The sequence below is a fragment of the Hoplias malabaricus genome, chromosome 13, assembly GCF_029633855.1.
Source record: "Hoplias malabaricus isolate fHopMal1 chromosome 13, fHopMal1.hap1, whole genome shotgun sequence".
NCBI lineage: Eukaryota > Metazoa > Chordata > Actinopteri > Characiformes > Erythrinidae > Hoplias > Hoplias malabaricus.
The window spans coordinates 20462395-20478973 of NC_089812.1; the positions used below are offsets into that span (position 1 = coordinate 20462395).

General features: G+C 41.2%; 2 protein-coding genes across 3 annotated transcripts in view; one reads left to right on the plus strand and one right to left on the minus strand.

The window, feature by feature from the left end:
• Positions 1–1733: 1733 nt before the first annotated feature.
• Positions 1734–11055, plus strand: slc16a3a (solute carrier family 16 member 3a). 2 transcript variants are annotated; one of them, XM_066642391.1, is made up of 7 exons: positions 1747–1770; positions 2131–2206; positions 5764–5836; positions 6344–6589; positions 7370–7513; positions 8156–8932; positions 9984–11055. In XM_066642391.1, exons 4-7 carry the CDS (start codon positions 6367–6369, stop codon positions 10325–10327), a joined length of 1488 nt encoding a protein of 495 aa, XP_066498488.1. In that variant the 5' UTR covers positions 1747–1770; positions 2131–2206; positions 5764–5836; positions 6344–6366; the 3' UTR covers positions 10328–11055. The 2 variants fall into 2 exon arrangements, with proteins under 2 accessions (XP_066498487.1, XP_066498488.1); XM_066642390.1 differs by lacking the exon at positions 5764–5836 and having other exon boundaries at positions 1734–1770.
• Positions 11056–12113: 1058 nt separating this feature from the next.
• The window catches only part of csnk1da (casein kinase 1, delta a), a 34366-nt gene continuing 29900 nt past the window's right edge, over positions 12114–16579 (minus strand). The window contains exon 9 of the mRNA XM_066641584.1: positions 12114–14125. Within this exon, the coding sequence (XP_066497681.1) occupies positions 14075–14125 (51 nt within the window). The 3' untranslated portion in view covers positions 12114–14074. The remainder of the gene's footprint in view (positions 14126–16579) is intronic.

Here is a 16579-nt window from a genome sequence, read left to right on the forward strand (position 1 = left end):
TGTTGAGCTCCAGAACAGTGAGCAAACAGTGTTAAAAATAGGCAACGCTCCTGGAGTGGCGATGAACTCAGCCCCAGAAACACACACACACACACAGAAAGAACAGGTTCCTGTTTTATTTAATTCATTCATTCATTCATTGTCTGTGACCCTTATCCAGTTCAGGCCGGCGGTGGGTCCGGGGCCTACCCAGAATCACTGGGCGTAAGGCGAGAACTCACCCTGGAGGGGACGCCTGTCATTCACAGAGCGACACACACTCACACATTCACTCACACCTACGGACACTTTTGAGTTTCCAATCCACCTACCAACCTGTGTTTTTGGAACCGGAGCAGCCGGAGGAAACCCACGCAGACACGGGGAGAACACACCACACTCCCCACAGACAGTCACCCGGAGCAGGACTCAAACCCACAAACCTCTAGGACTCTGGAGCTGTGAGACACTACCTGCTGCACCACAGTGCCGCCTGTTTCATTTTACTTATTACTGTATCACTCTAAATGACCCGTCCAGCTCCACTGCGCTATAACACTTTATTTCAGGCTCTGAGCTCTTTCTGGAGAAGTTTTGTGACTTTTATTATCAGCATGGCTACAGCAGACGACAGAGCCTAACTGATCTGAGGCCTGTGACTGTATTCCCTTAAACACCATGTTCTGTTTGGTTTGAAAATAATGGAAACATTGTGGATATTTATGTAAATGAATATTTAACATATATTCATTTTTATATTTATTAACAATATTTAAGATGATGATGAGACTTGGGAATAATAATGATTTTGTAAAGAAACTGTATTTCTGCTCCTGGGCTCCCAATGCAGTTTAATTGAATTTTATAGCACTGTCTTGAAATCAAGGCGGGTGTTGTGGTTTCCTACCCTCCTCCAAAAATTACCTAGTGCAGTTTCTGCAGTGCTGTGCCCAGAGTAGCAAAAACAGAGAATTTATTCTCCCAATTACAGCTCAGTGGAGCATCACAGTGATTTTGAAGCTGTAATTTTGAGGTAAGAATACTACCTAGTGTTGCTTTAAATCGAAGTGTATGGCATTGTTGGGAAGGACAAGGAAAAACCAGAAGCTGACCCCCCTTGCCCATAAATGGGTATAAAAACTAGATTTTCTGGGATGGGAGGTGGGAGATCTCTGGGTTAACACTTGCTTGAAAAGCCTATATTCTTTAAATAAAGCATGAAGCTTTTTAAACTGAAACCCATCTATTTAAAAGAATCGGTATAATAATAATAATAATAATAATAATAATAATAGTCAAACCTAAATGACGATACCCTGCACTATGACACTGCTTGCTTTAGAGGTTTGTAGACATTTATAGATCAGGATAATGAGACTTGTTCACATGCAAACTGAGGGTTTTTAAAAGTGGATACCTCCTACATCAAACAGCAAGGGTTTTCCAAGAAGATGAACCCTTTAATTGTCTGAATCTGTGTTATTGTTTTATTTTTATCATTTTTAATGCGTAATTTATAACCAATAACTATACTAAAATACACTCCCGGACCACACCTAAATCACAGACTCTGTAGCTCTACAGTTACACACTGTAGTACACATGTTGCTCCGCATACTTTGTTAGTCCAATTTCCCCTTCATGATGTGGAGTTTAGGACCCAGGGGTGTAATCCTGACGTCTGTACAGCCATATGTGTGTGGATGAGTTAGAGACAGAGAAAGAGAGAGAGAGAAAGAGAGAGAGAGAGAGAGAGAGAGAGAGAGAGAGCATCATCATCAGGAAGAAAAGGTGAGGAGCTTTTAAATAATAACACATATGTTCATACATACATATGTATATATATAAAATACATAAACACTTACATAAATATACACAGCCATACACACTACTGCAGCCAGGACTAAAGAGGACACAGGAGACACAGGGCATTCCTGCAATAAACTGATGAACACATCAAACATAAGCCTGTTCCTAGACAGAGATATTGCCTGGGAATGTACAAACGGGTCAATTCTGCCTGGGTCATTATCTGGGGTCTCTGCCCTTTAATGCCCTTGTTTTTCCTCATGTGTGTACGTGACCACAGATGTTTCAGAAGCTGCTTTATAATTATATAAATCCCCCTCTTTCCACCGTGAATGTGTCCAGACCGAGTGTGTGGACACTGTCCACCTCTATGTGTGTGAGACACACAGCAGCATCCACTGCAGAAAGTCAAGTCAAGGTGAGAACATGCTCTTTAATATTTATTTCCCCCCATTTTCTGACATTTTGTGGTGTAACATGATTTCTGTGTTTATATTTTAGCACATGACTGAGGACATGATTAAGTAACAATGTTTAATCATAGATAGATAGATAGATAGATAGATAGATAGATAGATTGTGTTTGATTGTGATAAAGCTACTGCTGTTTACTCCTGAGAGAGCAGGTGGCCCCTCAATCAATAATCAATAATCTCTGGATCACCCACATGTGATTTAAACGTTTAATTTGTTTTTGACAAAGCTATATGCAATACAAGTTACTAAATACAAACATGGTATATCATTTATATCTTCCATTATCATGTGACGCCGACTCATTGTAATGACGTAAGATTGTGAATTATTATCAGATACTAACTCATAATTATAAGAGAGTAATTCATTATAATTAGATGCTAACTAATTATTTTACCTACTCGTTAACTGGTTATTGAGCTGAGAAGCTGTAACACAGATGTTTATCTAAACGGATCTGTCATTACTTCAGCTTTTCAGTGAAAATTAGATGCAGTATAACAAAGTAAACAGGTCAAATAGAAGCGTATTACATGGAGCACATGCCTGTGTGTATTGATACATTAATCTGCTAGAGAAAGATAAAGATTAACCCTTGTGAAAAAGTTTTGTAGTAATTGTAGTATGATCAAAGCGAGTCTTGTAATTGGACACTTTACTGACAACAGACTTAGAAACACCAGCTTTACTGAAACCAGATTTAGATAAAGAGTAAACAGGACACCTTGTTTCATACCATTTCATACAGTCGGCGTCAGAATTACTAGTTAATCAGGTTTATTGGTCATGCATGTTGACACACAAAAGGAATTTGTTTCCGACTGTTGGTGTCTCTAGGAATATAACATGTACATACCTTATGGAAAAAGTGTACTTAAAGTATGTTATTTTGGAATCACTAATTGAGTCATTACTAATATTTAATTCAAATGATATTAAGTTACAATTAAAATACACTAAATATAGTAGTCATATGTTCTTTTCACCACTCTTCTTATAGAAGTGAAGTATATTTCTCTGAGCTGCCAACTGAACTCTAAACACTTTAAAAACTGTGAAAAGAGTGTGAAAATTACACTAAACATGAACAGACCGTGTCAAAATAGTCACTAATAAAATGACAATATATAATATTACACATTACAGTACCATAAATTAAAGTAATTTGGAAGTATGACATATGAATTATAAATACTACTAACCATATAAATATATTTATATTGTATTAGAAGGGTGGGCAAAATAACACACAAGTAGTAAACTCAGTATATATTAAGTATAATTTAATATAATTTAAAATACTTATTAGTAGTGGTTTAGTACACATTATTATAAATTATAATATTTAAATTATTACATTATACACAATAATTTAAGAGACATGATAACAACTGTAATATGCCTGAAATATTGGAATGAATTTTCATAAAAATTATTTTCCATGCAATAAAACTATAGTATATCATTTAAAACTAATATGAAATAATTAATTACATTTCTGCACTGAAGGCCACTGCTCTGAGTCCCAAGCTCGCTACATGCTACATGCTACATTATACACTGCTATGAAACAGGATACAATAGCAGAGATTAAGCATTTTAAATCTTTTACATTGTTTAAAACATTGCAAGGCATTTTACACTATGTTAAGTGAGTCTTAAATCTTCTAAGTTGCTCTAATAACAGTTCTAAGGAGGACAGCTATGCTATTTTGGGGCTGCAGTGGATAATAAGCTCTATATGAAGGAGCTAAAGTGGAGCAGTTGCCGAGCAACAACGAGGACCCTTATCAAACAGCCCTCCGTTTCACACCATGGACGCCTCTGTACACACACACACACACACACACACAAACACACACACACACACACACACACACACAAACACACTTGCGTGTTGATTGTCTGTCAGGGAAAATTGCACTGTATGTTTATGCTCCCTTCATACCATTTATAGCAGTTGAAGAACCACAGATAATTCATGATTAATTCAGAATTTCTGATTGTGGAGGGTCTCTGGTAGAGCAGGACACTGAATCCAGATGGAAACAGTGGACCAAAATGTTGTCAAAATGGGAGCAAATGCCAGAATCTGTCTAGAACGTGTTGGGAATTAGAACTGAAAAAGTTCTGGGTGCTGAGGGAGGTGTAAAACAGGATGATGTGGTCTGTAGATTTCTTAGTAGAGAAAAACAAGACTATTGCTGATCTGATCTGGACCGAAATATAATCACAGCTGTAAAAGGAAATGGTAACACTTTACAATAAGGGTACATTAATTCACGATACTAAAGACTTTAAAAGCCTTACTAAATGGGTATGCCACAATTAATCAATAAGTAATGATGAGAAACAAGAAATAGCATTAACTAGCATTTGTTTTGGATTTTATAAACTCATAATATAATGCTAGTTAATATTTCTTTCATTACTTAATGATTATTTGTTAGATTGTAATTTCATTAATTGTTTAGTAATGCTTAGTAATGTCTTATTATTTAAAGGTGACATTTACGACTGTAATTATGACATATCACACTCAATGTAAGGTAATTTGTATAAATTGTGCTGTAGTTTGAATGTTAGATCCTCTTTTGTAAGTCGCTTTGGATAAAAGCGTCTGCCAAATGCATAAATGTAAATGTAAATGTAATTAAACAAACCTGTGTATAAAGCTCTCAGTGTGTCTCCTCTCCATGTGCTGCTCTGCAGTCGGTTTGCCCTGGAAACTGCTCTAATGTGTTTACGAAGCCCCAGTGTCTGTAAATGGGTAAAAAACAAAGTGTCTCGGCCAGGTATGCTAAATTTTCTCTCTCTCTGCTCATGGCAGAGAAATGCCATCTGGAGGTTTTTAGACAACAGAGAGACTTTAAATGCTGAAAAGCACCAACTGAGATGGGGATGTTGTTCTATTCCTGATCCCTACAGGAATACCTCCCTACTGACTTATTTTTGCTGTTACAGTTACATTACTTAATGTGGAACTAACTCTAAATTCAGGAGAGCACTAACTGCATGAAAGTAAACACAGAATGAAAGTGATACAAAACTAAACAGCTCGAGTTACACGAGTTTCTGTGGGAATTCAAACAGTGAATAAACACTTACAGACAATTTACACTTCAGCTGCATACAAACCAGTCATTATTCTCCCTCAAACACACTGTTCCAGCTTAAAAAGCACAGAGCTTCTGAACATAAACATGTAGAGATGTAGACATACCCTTTAATTACTGTTAATTAATGTACCCTTATTGTAATGTGTTACCAGGGGAAACTATTCCAGCACCCCATTAATCCCAAACAGAGCTTTAAACTTGTTTGATATTTGTATATATTTGAGACAACTTTGTTTTTAATTTGACTGGGATTGACAGAAGCAATTTAGCCACCCTGTTGTTCAGCCCAATGTTTACTCTTCATGTCTCCAGGAAGTCTTTTCTCTTTGTTTTCTGTAATTTGTTTTATGACACTGTCTTATTATTCACACGATAACAGAGAGCCATGAACAGACATCTGCTGCAGTAGCAACCCACTCTGGCCCTGAGATGGCTTTAAACTGAAGATTGCGGTGAGGATTTGACAGCATTGAGCCTTATGCACAGTGAGGGTCAGGGGCTGATGTTGAAGATTAGTTCTGGACCACATTCACCACTCCAACTCACCCCGGAGTAACTCCATCACTCCAAAGAACACAGTTCCACTATTCCACAGTCCAACACTGGGGGCTTAATAGTCCTCTGGGCCACACTTGGCATTAAGAATGGGGACTTTAAGTTCAAATGCAGCTCTTTTTTTCTGTGTAAATGGAAACAGGAAAGAGTTTCCCCCGAAACTGGAAGCACATGATTCTGTAGAATATCAAGAGTTCCCTTCTCTGGAATTAAAGAGTCTGTTATTCCTCTGCCATCAAACACAGTCTATGAGGCTTCTGAGGAAGTGTTTCTTGAAAGTGTAAAGTCTGAGCTGGTTTTGCTTCTAAATGTTTCAGTTACAGCAAAATGTGTTCTTGCTTCAGTGAGATTATTTTTCTCTCAAATTCTTATTTCTCTTTGATGACTGAGTTTTTGACTAACAGTGTGCAGGGCTCAGCAGTGCATCATGGGAGGTGTAGTTCTGGATGAAGGTGCGAGTGGAGTGAAAGCGCCCGATGGAGGATGGGGGTGGGCCGTGCTGTTCGGATGCTTCATCATCACAGGATTCTCCTACGCCTTTCCCAAAGCCGTCAGCGTTTTCTTCAAGGAACTGATCCGGGAATTCAGCGTGGGATACAGCGACACGGCCTGGATCTCCTCCATCCTCCTCGCCATGCTCTACGGCACTGGTAACCTCGCTGTGTTTAATCAGTTCTTCCATTTTACCAAATATTAAAGCCTCTTATATCCCCACCATGTGTGTATACAATTACTATTATTCTTTTGTACACTGTTTTCTACCAAGTGTGACTCATGTGAGATGCAGAATCAAACGACTCTGTCATCCCATTACAGGCACCTCCAGGCCACTAGGTGTCAGTATGAAATCTGTTCCATACTGTAAAGAGAAACATATGAGGAAAAGACAGATGTCTTTAATGTAAAAGATCAAATCACCAATATTAATCAATGAGCTAAATAAACATTTCAGCAAATTAAATATGATACAAATAATTTATGCTAATTATTTACACCATGTCATCACCCATGGGTTTAAATATAAAAAAAACAAACAAACAAAGGAAATACTGTAAGAACCTGATCAAAAGCTACAGGATTTATAACCAGACATTACTCTGGGGTTTACTGATGTGTGTGTTTTTGTATATTTGTGAGGACCCCATGTTTAACTGGGAGACATTTTGATGGTCGTCACAATTTCAAATGTTTTTATTTATTTATTTATTTTATTTAAAAATAAACAATGTGAAAAACTAGTGAAATTTACTTTTGGTTCCTGACATTGTGGTTTGGGTTAGATGTAGGTGTTGTATTAATTAATAATCATTATTTCTATGGAAGGTCCTCACAATATAGCAAAACCAATGTGTGTGTGTTTGTGTGCGTGTGTGTGTGTGTGTGTGTGTGTGTGTGTGTGTGTGTGTGTGTGTGTGTGTGTGTGTGTCCAGGTCCCGTGTGCAGTGTGCTGGTGAACCGTTTCGGCTGTCGGCCGGTGATGATGGTGGGGGGTCTGTTTGCTGCTTTGGGGATGATTTTGGCTTCTTTTGCCACCAGCATCATCCACATCTACTTATCCATCGGAGTCTTAACAGGTCAGTGTCAGGTGACTGGGTGAGTGTGTGAGTGACTGGGTGAGTGTGTGAAACTGTCCACAGGTTTAAGTGTGTGAGTGACTAGGTGAGTGTGTGACTGGATGAGTGTGTGAGTGACTGGGTGAGTGTTTGAAACTATCCACAAGTGTGAGTGACAGGGTGAGTGTGCCTTCCTGTTTAGCCCCAAAGATTCCAGGTAGGTTCCTGACCCACCACAACCTAGGTCCTGATGAAGTGGTTACAGATGATGAATGAATGAATTAAAGAAATGACTGATTGATTAATTAAAGACCAGGATGTTTATATCAGTGTGGTCAGTGTGTGTCATATTCACTCAACCTGTTACTGTTTGGTGGAAGTAGCAGTAATTGTAGCAATCTTTGGAGCAGCTGCACATGAGCACAGGGTCAGCATGCTCAATGCCAAGCGTAGGCCAGAAGGGTATAATTCCTCCTCTGGAGTGATAAAGTGCCTCTGGGATGAGTTGGAGTTGTGAGTTTAATCCAGATCTAATCCCCAACACCAGCCCCTGACCCTCACTGATGAACTTGTGGCCGAATACAATCAAATAATGACTGTAGTTGTCAAAGAGAGTCTCAGCAGTGTCCGCTCCAGTCTGATTCTTACGTTTGCTGACCGCAGGTCTGGGCCTGGCCCTGAACTTCCAGCCATCCCTGATCATGCTGAACAGATATTTCAGTGAGAAGCGCCCACTGGCGAACGGCCTGGCCGCTGCAGGGAGCCCGGTGGCTCTGTGCTGTCTGTCTCCGCTTGGCCAGGTCCTGCAGTACAAGTACGGATGGAGGGGGGGTTTCCTCGTCCTGGGGGGCATGCTGCTCAACTGCTGTGCCTGCGGGGCCCTGATGAGGCCTCTAACGGCCCCCCAGAAAGTAGAGAACTCTGAGACTGGGGCTCAAGGGCATGAAGATAAGACCAAAGCCAAGCTCCTGGACTTCACCGTGTTTAAAGACCGAGGTTTTCTCATCTACACCATTGCGGCCTCCATCATGGTGCTGGGTCTTTTCGTGCCTCCCGTCTTCGTGGTGAGTTACGCCAAAGAACTTGGAAACGAAGACACCAAATCCGCTCTTCTGCTCACCATCCTGGGCTTCATTGACATCTTCGCGCGCCCCACGTGCGGCATCATCGCGGGCCTGAAGTGGGTCCGTCCGCGCTGTGTTTATCTCTTCAGTTTTGCGCTGGTCTTTAACGGCACCACGGACCTGATCGGCTCCCAGTCCCGGGATTACACCTCGCTAGTGTTCTTCTGCATCTTCTTCGGCATCTCCTACGGCATGGTGGGAGCTCTGCAGTTCGAGGTTCTCATGGCCATCGTCGGCACACAAAAGTTCTCCAGCGCCATCGGCCTGGTGCTACTCATGGAGGCTATCGCAGTGTTAGTGGGACCGCCCTCTGCTGGTGAGTCCGGAAATCTAATTTCCCCTTTTAACTTTGTAATACAATGGAACCTCTACTAACGAACGCCTATACTAACGAACTTTCCAAGATATGAACCAGCAATTTGAATATTTTTTGCCTCCACCAATGAACCATGACTCTAGAAACGAACCAGAGCCTCCGCCGAGCCGGTGGCTGGAAATGGCCACTGACCCCAATAGGCAAGTCTCCCAGCGTGTTCAGACTTGAGTGAGCTTTAGCAAATTGTAGTTTTAGCAATTTAGCATTAGTGTAGATAGCAGACATCGAAATTCGTGCTAAGTTAAGCCGTATCTAGCTTCGTCTCCCCAAATTCACCGCCTACTCTCCGTTATTCCACCCACCCCCTCAAGGTAGCAATATGTAACCACTTAAGGCTTTTTTATTTCTTTTTTATTACTGTTACCACTGTATTTCTTTTATTATTTTTAGTAATGCTACATGTATTTCTATTTTTAACTAATTTGAGAGTTTTGTAAACATATATCAGTGCAAAAAGGGTGACATTCGGGGTGGGGGCTGGAAGGCATTAATTGCTTTTCCATTATTTTAAATGGGGAAAATTGACTCGAGAAACAAACTTTTCCACTTACGAACTGGGTCACGGAACAGATCAAGTTCGTAGGTAGAGGTTCCACTGTATAATCATCCATAAATTATAATATAATAAAAATTTGACTATAAGTCAGATTAAAGGTAAATTAAGTTACTTTTAATATACATTGAGTGAACTAGTCCTGTTATTTCTGCAACTCTGTATGTGCACTTTAAATATGTTTATTCGTATATATTTATACGCCACATTTATCCAAAAAAATCAATATCTGAATCTCAGAATTATAAACCGAATACCTACCAAACGAACAAATAACCTGCCCATGTGAGAGGTTTGTATCATAACTGCAAAAAGAAAACCAGGCAGCCCCGGTGAGAGAGCTGTGGCGTCGCTGTTAAAATCCAGTGCACTGTGAGAATATCAGACTAAACCTGGGTAAAGAAATATCACTCATTATTAATATACATTTTTCCACAGGCCGTCTTCTGGACCACACCAAAAACTACATGTTTGTGTTCCTGCTGGCCGGGATTGAGGTGGTGCTCTCCGCTCTGGTGTTATCGATATGCAACTTCCTCTTCATTAAAACCAGTCCTGAGGAGGTGGATGCTGCAGTGGAAGGTGGAGGAGTGTCCGGAGAAATGGAGCAGCTCCAGAACCACACACAGAAACCTAAAGAACCCAACGGAAATGCCACGAGTCAGAAAGACCAGGACGTAACAGAGGAGAAAGGACAGCAAGAGGAAACAACACGAGAAGGAACATTTCTTCAGGACAGACAGGTTGCAGACAGCAGCGTTAATACTGAGACTCGCCTCTGAGAGAGCGAGGGAGACAGGACAAAGGACAGAGGGAAAGTTCAAATGAGAGCAATACACCGTCCTCTGTGTCTGCCACATGTCTAGGTGTCGTCTCGGTCCGCAATCTTCCAAACAACCCACAACACTAATGTGAACTTGTGCAGAAAATGTTTGACATCAGTTTATCCCTCTGCAACTGAGTGTGTGTGTGTGTGTGTGTGAGAGAGAGAGAGAGAGAGAGAGAAAGAAAGAGAGAAGTTTGTGTCATACACATATAAGGAATTTTGGGAGTGAGAGGTCCTTATATGGCATCCAGTCACACCCACAACTCCTTATATGGACATCCAGCCACACCCACAACTCCATAAAGGGACATTCAATCACACCAACAACTCCTTAAATGGACATTCAACCACACCAACAACTCCTTATATGGGCATGATACACTAAAGAATGTTGCCATGACTTTATTGATCTGGTAAAACTCTTGCTTTGTTTTTATATATCATCAATGTCCAATTAAAGTCTTGTTTCTCCATGTTTGTGGACGTTTAGTTTACTACGTCATTTGAACACAGCAGCTGTCCTTCACAGAATGACTTCCACTGAAAATTAAGGAGGTTTTCCCTTCTGTTTTGGGAGATACGTTATTAATCGGACAGCGATTAAATTTATTGTATATTACAGAGACGCAGAGGTCAAGGGTCACTCTGTCACTGCTTTTTCTTGTTCTCGTGTAAAACCGCTGTAAAACGTGTTCACAAAGCCTTCAGGCCGAATGTGCTCATTTTCTCGCTCTGATGTAAACAGCTGTGTTTTTGCTGTTCTCTTCTCTGTAGCCATGGTCTGTGAATAAACCCCAGGGGCCAGTTTCCTGCTCTTGGATTAAGTCCAGACTTGGACCAACCCTCATACTCAGTGCTATCAGATCACTGACATTCATCCATTCGTTCATTCAGTGTAAGAACATATCCAGCCCAGAGTTGCAGTGGGCTGGTCTGGACCTGGGCATAATCCAGGTTTGTGAAACTGCTCTGATTTATAGAATATACTTCTCTCCTGCAGTGAATAAAGACACAGGCTGTTTGTTTCTGACTATAAAGCACTGCCTGCCAGGCGCCGCATTCCCTCAGATCAGACATTTGTCTCCTTCTGGTCTGAGTCTGATTAATTCTCCTCTTCCTCCAGGTTCCACCCAGTCCAAACACACACTTGTAGATAGAGTTAGTGGCACTGTCCACCGATGTGAGTGACAGGGTGGGTGTGTGAAACAGTCCACTGATGAGTGTGTGAAACTGTCCATAGGCATAAATGTGAGTGACAGGGTGAGAGTCTGTGCACAGCGTGTATTCCTGCCTAGACCTATCACCACAACCCTGATCAGTATGAGGTACCTACAGATGATGAGTGAATGAATGATTGATTAAGGATGTTTATATCTATGTCGGACGTCCTCCTCTAAAAGCCCCTCACTTTCTGTGGATGGATGGTGTTTAAACCCAGCCATTGTGGACAGAGACGTGTAGGATGTTGTGAGGGACACAGACGTCCACCGTCTTCCATCATCATCACTCCGCAGGGACTCTGAAGATGGTGGAGGAGCTGGTGGAGGGGGGAGAGGGAATAAAATACTGGGTGTGTGCTAGAGACGTCTGGTTTCATTCACCAACACTGGAGAGAATCTTAGTCTCCACAATCAACCCCTTCACTAAGTTTATATCCAGTGCATCCCCAGATTCCACCTTTGAGGTTCTCAACATTTTAAACATTATGAATTATGAAAAAAAGTCAGAAACATACAAGGACTTATTAATTTATTTACACAATTTAAAATACACAAATACAGTGGTGATACAAATGAGAGAAAAAAAACAATTCATGACCAGGAAGATTTCCCATAATTCCATCTGATACAGCACAGTGTGGTGATGCCGAAGGAGCAGCTCTAATGAACTGACCCCAGAAAATGAAAAATAAAGAAAATGAGAGAGAGAGAGGTACAGAAGGGGTCTGACCGCGAGGAGAGGGTCAGTTTTCTTATTTCTGTTTGAGAGAAAAATCTAAAATAAATCTAGAATGGATCAAAGTCCCTCTCATCACTCTACACACTACCATTGTACCACCCCAAGCCCCCACCACACACACACGCTACACACACACACACACAGACACAGAGACAGACGGAGAGACAGACGCTATGGTATAAAAATGACATCTCCGTCACTAGACACATTCTATATACACGACGACAGAACTGAACAGTTTCAATTTCACCACTAGCCCCTTCCCCCGACTACAAATCGCCTAACCACCATCGACAGGGACGATCCGTCCCATATTCTACAGCTCCGAGCACCGGAGGGACTAAAAAGGACAGGACGAGGGGTAAACGTCCAGGTAAATGCTGGAAAATAAAATACATCGCTCTCAATCATAAAGAAAAGCATTGGTCAAAAAGACAAAGGTCTTAAAGGGCGTCTGGGACAGATGCGTCCACCTTAAATAAAGAACTCGACCCATTCACACAACCAATGAAAATGAAACAAACTAAACGCACAAAGCAGGATTTTTTTTAAAAGCCCGTTTTGACAAAACTCAGTCCTTTATTTAAAAACACTAAATTAAAACGGGCAAAAATACAGCCTCTGAAAAAGTGTGCACTCTTCCTGCTGCTCGCCCAAGTCACTGATCCTGTTCAGAACTAACAACCACATCTAGATCTCCACATTTCCCACAAAAATCTGTCATTTTCAGCTTCACAGCTTCAGGGACTGCTGGACAGAGTGCCAGCGAGAGGCTAAAACAAAGAATGTAATAAAAAATAAACTAGTGTAAAGTGGCATTGCTGCATCTACAGCCCAATCCAACTGGACTTTTATTTTCAAACACTGTGCCGTCGTCCCCCGAGGCCGGCCTCCACTACACAAACACCTAACTATACCAAAACCTAATGCACAAACCGGCCGCGGGAAACCAGTCAGCCGCAGGGCTTCACTCGGAACTCTCCCTAAAGTCGAGACGAGGAGATCGGACACAGAGCTTTCTCTGACACCTAAAAATATTCAAAAAGGGTTTTTTTTAATTCAGAGTCTAGTTTCATAAAAAATTTAAATAAAAAAAAAAAACTAATTGAATCATCCTTAGTCTTGAAGCTGCTTCTAACAGCTCTGAAATCTTACAGTTCATTCAAAGAAAAGTCCACAGCCTGTGAACACAGTTTAAACTTTGTGAAAGTAGTTAAAATACAATCAGGGAGAGAAACAGAAGCAGAGCGGTGCTAGCTGTTGGCTGCAGCTGCGCCCTCAGAGCTGCTTCTCGTTTCTTACAGCAGGTGGAGAGCGAGCAGACGGGTGGTGTGTGTTTATTTATTTGGAGCAGTACAACTGCATTAATAACAATAATAAAGAGAGATGACGGATAGAGGCTGAGGGCTGCACTCGAGTGTTTCTCACCACAGAGCTCTGCAGAGAGAGCATGATGGATTTAGAGCTCCTCTGTCTTTATTTTTATTTTTCTGGAGCGTGTTCAGGCGTGGACGAGCGAAGCTGTTGTAACGTGTGTGAGAAAGAGTGCGAGTGGGTGAGTGTGAGTGTGTGTCCATCTTGCTCAGAGGAGTGTGAAGGAGGGTTCTGCTGCGCTCGGATAAAGGAGGATGAAGAAATCAAGTGTCTGTCTGGCTTAGATTTGCTCAGGTCTGACTGCAGATGCTGGAAGAGTCCTGGTGCAGAGTAAAGGGCCGTGGTCGCCCCCTGGTGGCTGATGCGAGTCTCATCGAGGCACGGCCGACTGCAGGCCACTGGGGGTGACTCGGGAAAGAGCCTGTGGAGGAGGAGAGAGAAAAAAATACAGTTAATATTACATTTAATCAGTTTAATAACACCAACCTCAATGGTCCCAAAGTCATCCCAGAGAAACATTACAGCAGCACTGTTCTTTCCAGATGAGACAGAGAGAGACTCATTTTACCTGCTATTTATATTTAACATCTAAAGCCTTGGGTGCGATGCACTACACCATTTTGCCTCAAGTGATTTTCTAAAGAGAAGGTCTCAGGTGCGTCTCAAATGACTCCTGCACGTTTAATGGAAATAAAAAAAATAATAATAATAAAAAAATAAAACAACTTGGGTTTAAACGCACTACACAAACCGAATCAAACACTAACTCTCACACACTCCCTGTTAGCAGACACAAACACTGACCAGTTCACGCTAAATTATGGCCAGAAGATGAGGCAAAGTAATCAAACATGTCTGATATCCTCAGACTGCTCAAACCCTTGATCATGAGGTAGAAACTCTGTCCGTTCTACACACCTGCTGTTTCTCAGTGTGTGTTCTTATGTGTTCTCATGTTTTCGTGTTCTTGGGAAACATCTTTAGTCTCAGCCCAAGTGCAGTTCTGTTTAATAGTCCACATCTAGCCAAGTACAGGGCAGATCCCTCAGTGCGTTCTAGCTCCGCTGTAATATTGAGGATGCACTGAGACAAGACTTCTGTAGAATGGAGAGTGTCAGATATCCCAGAATGCATTTCTCACCAACTTCAGCGCAATGGCTTTTTTTCCTGCCACTGAGATGGTGACTCACGTACAGAACGACCACAGCGTCCTCCCATCGCTCGGGAGTTTGTACAGCAGTCCGAACTTATTACAGCGGCCTCGCTACACCATTGTGTTGATTCCGACTGATACAGAACCTGCAGGTTACAGCTCACGAGTCGTGTAGAGTAACCCTAGCCTAAACCACAACAGCAAACTGTTTTTACTTCAGCTCTAAACACAAAGATGAAACATTGAGGCCTTTACATTCAGATTTAGTAATTAATTTCAATAAAAACAGATCCAGACGAAGTTGAGAAACACTGCTTTAACTATAGCTGGACGACCGAAGTTTCAGTTTTATTTATTTTACAGTAATCACACATTCTTTCCTGTTCACCTCCAGATCCACACTGCTCACTTTCCCAGGGCTGAATCTGAGGACATCAGCTACTAACTCCTTCAATCTATTATCCTTTTTACAATCACATTCAGCAGCTGCTTTAAAACAAGGCCCTTACACATCATCGACAGAAGCATCCCCAAAAAGCTCCTCCATTAATCAGTGTCTCATCTCAGTGTGTCACACACTAAAGGTTGCCCTGTGCATATTTACTACAGCAGCAGGAATCAGGGGAGGCTCACAGAGAACGGTGAAAGTTCGAGTGCTTTGCTCATTTTAAGTGTGTAGAGTAACAGTTAAAACCTGTGTTCATTCCCAAAGCTGCTGTAATCCTCCTCCTACAACGACTTCTGTAAGAGTTTCAGAGTGAAGATAGTTTGTAACACAGTCATTTATTCACACACACATCACAGTATTAGAGCTGGATTAGTTTCACAGGAAAAGCCCGTCCTGAGAAGGAAGCTCAGTTTAGTTGCAGGTGCTCTGTGTTTTAGTCGCCAGTAGGAGCTGTGTGTGAGCAAGGGAAGTAATTCTGCATGAAGTGGACAGAGTGGGGACTGAATGACCTTCTCCTAGGTACAGTTTATAAATGCACTTACCACTGATTTACACTGGACTTATCATTTCTTAATGCCACAGCAACAACAACAATCTCCAGGAGACACAGAACTGCACAAATTTCTTAGGCACTTTTCTTTAAAAAGATCTATCTTCTCAGCAGCATGGTGCTTGTATTTAAGTTATGCATAATTAAAATAAATTAAAAAAAATAAATGCAGCAAAGAAAGGATATATTTTCTAAAATGTAGGCGCTGTGCTGTGAGCGAGTGAAGAACAGTGTGCTTTCAGATGTTCTCGTATGAATTTGCTAAATCTACAGCACACTTATTTAACACAATGAAGTATTTATTAACCTCTAACACTAAGCACTGGACTGTTGTGGAAAGGGACCAGGAGAGATGTGGAAAGGGTTAAACACGGAGAGAGAGAAATAATGGGGTTGGGATTATCCTAATATTAGGGGATTTATTTTGTTTATTTGAGCAAAAAGCTGCTCACAACCAGCTTTTTAAATATCATTTCCCCAGGCGTGTAAAACTTTTGCACAGCTGTGTACATAGCGCATTAAAATCATTCCTCAGTTCTAGTCAGACTGCAAACACTCCAAACATTGAGAATTCAATGTTATTCACATATATTCAAGTATATTCACATTGTAAAATGTGCCCATGTCAAATTCACACCGAACTAAAATCACTGCACTCCTACACCCTTGATGGAAAATTAAACACTGCTGGTTCACAACAGGTTAAAATCACTTCACGAATGAT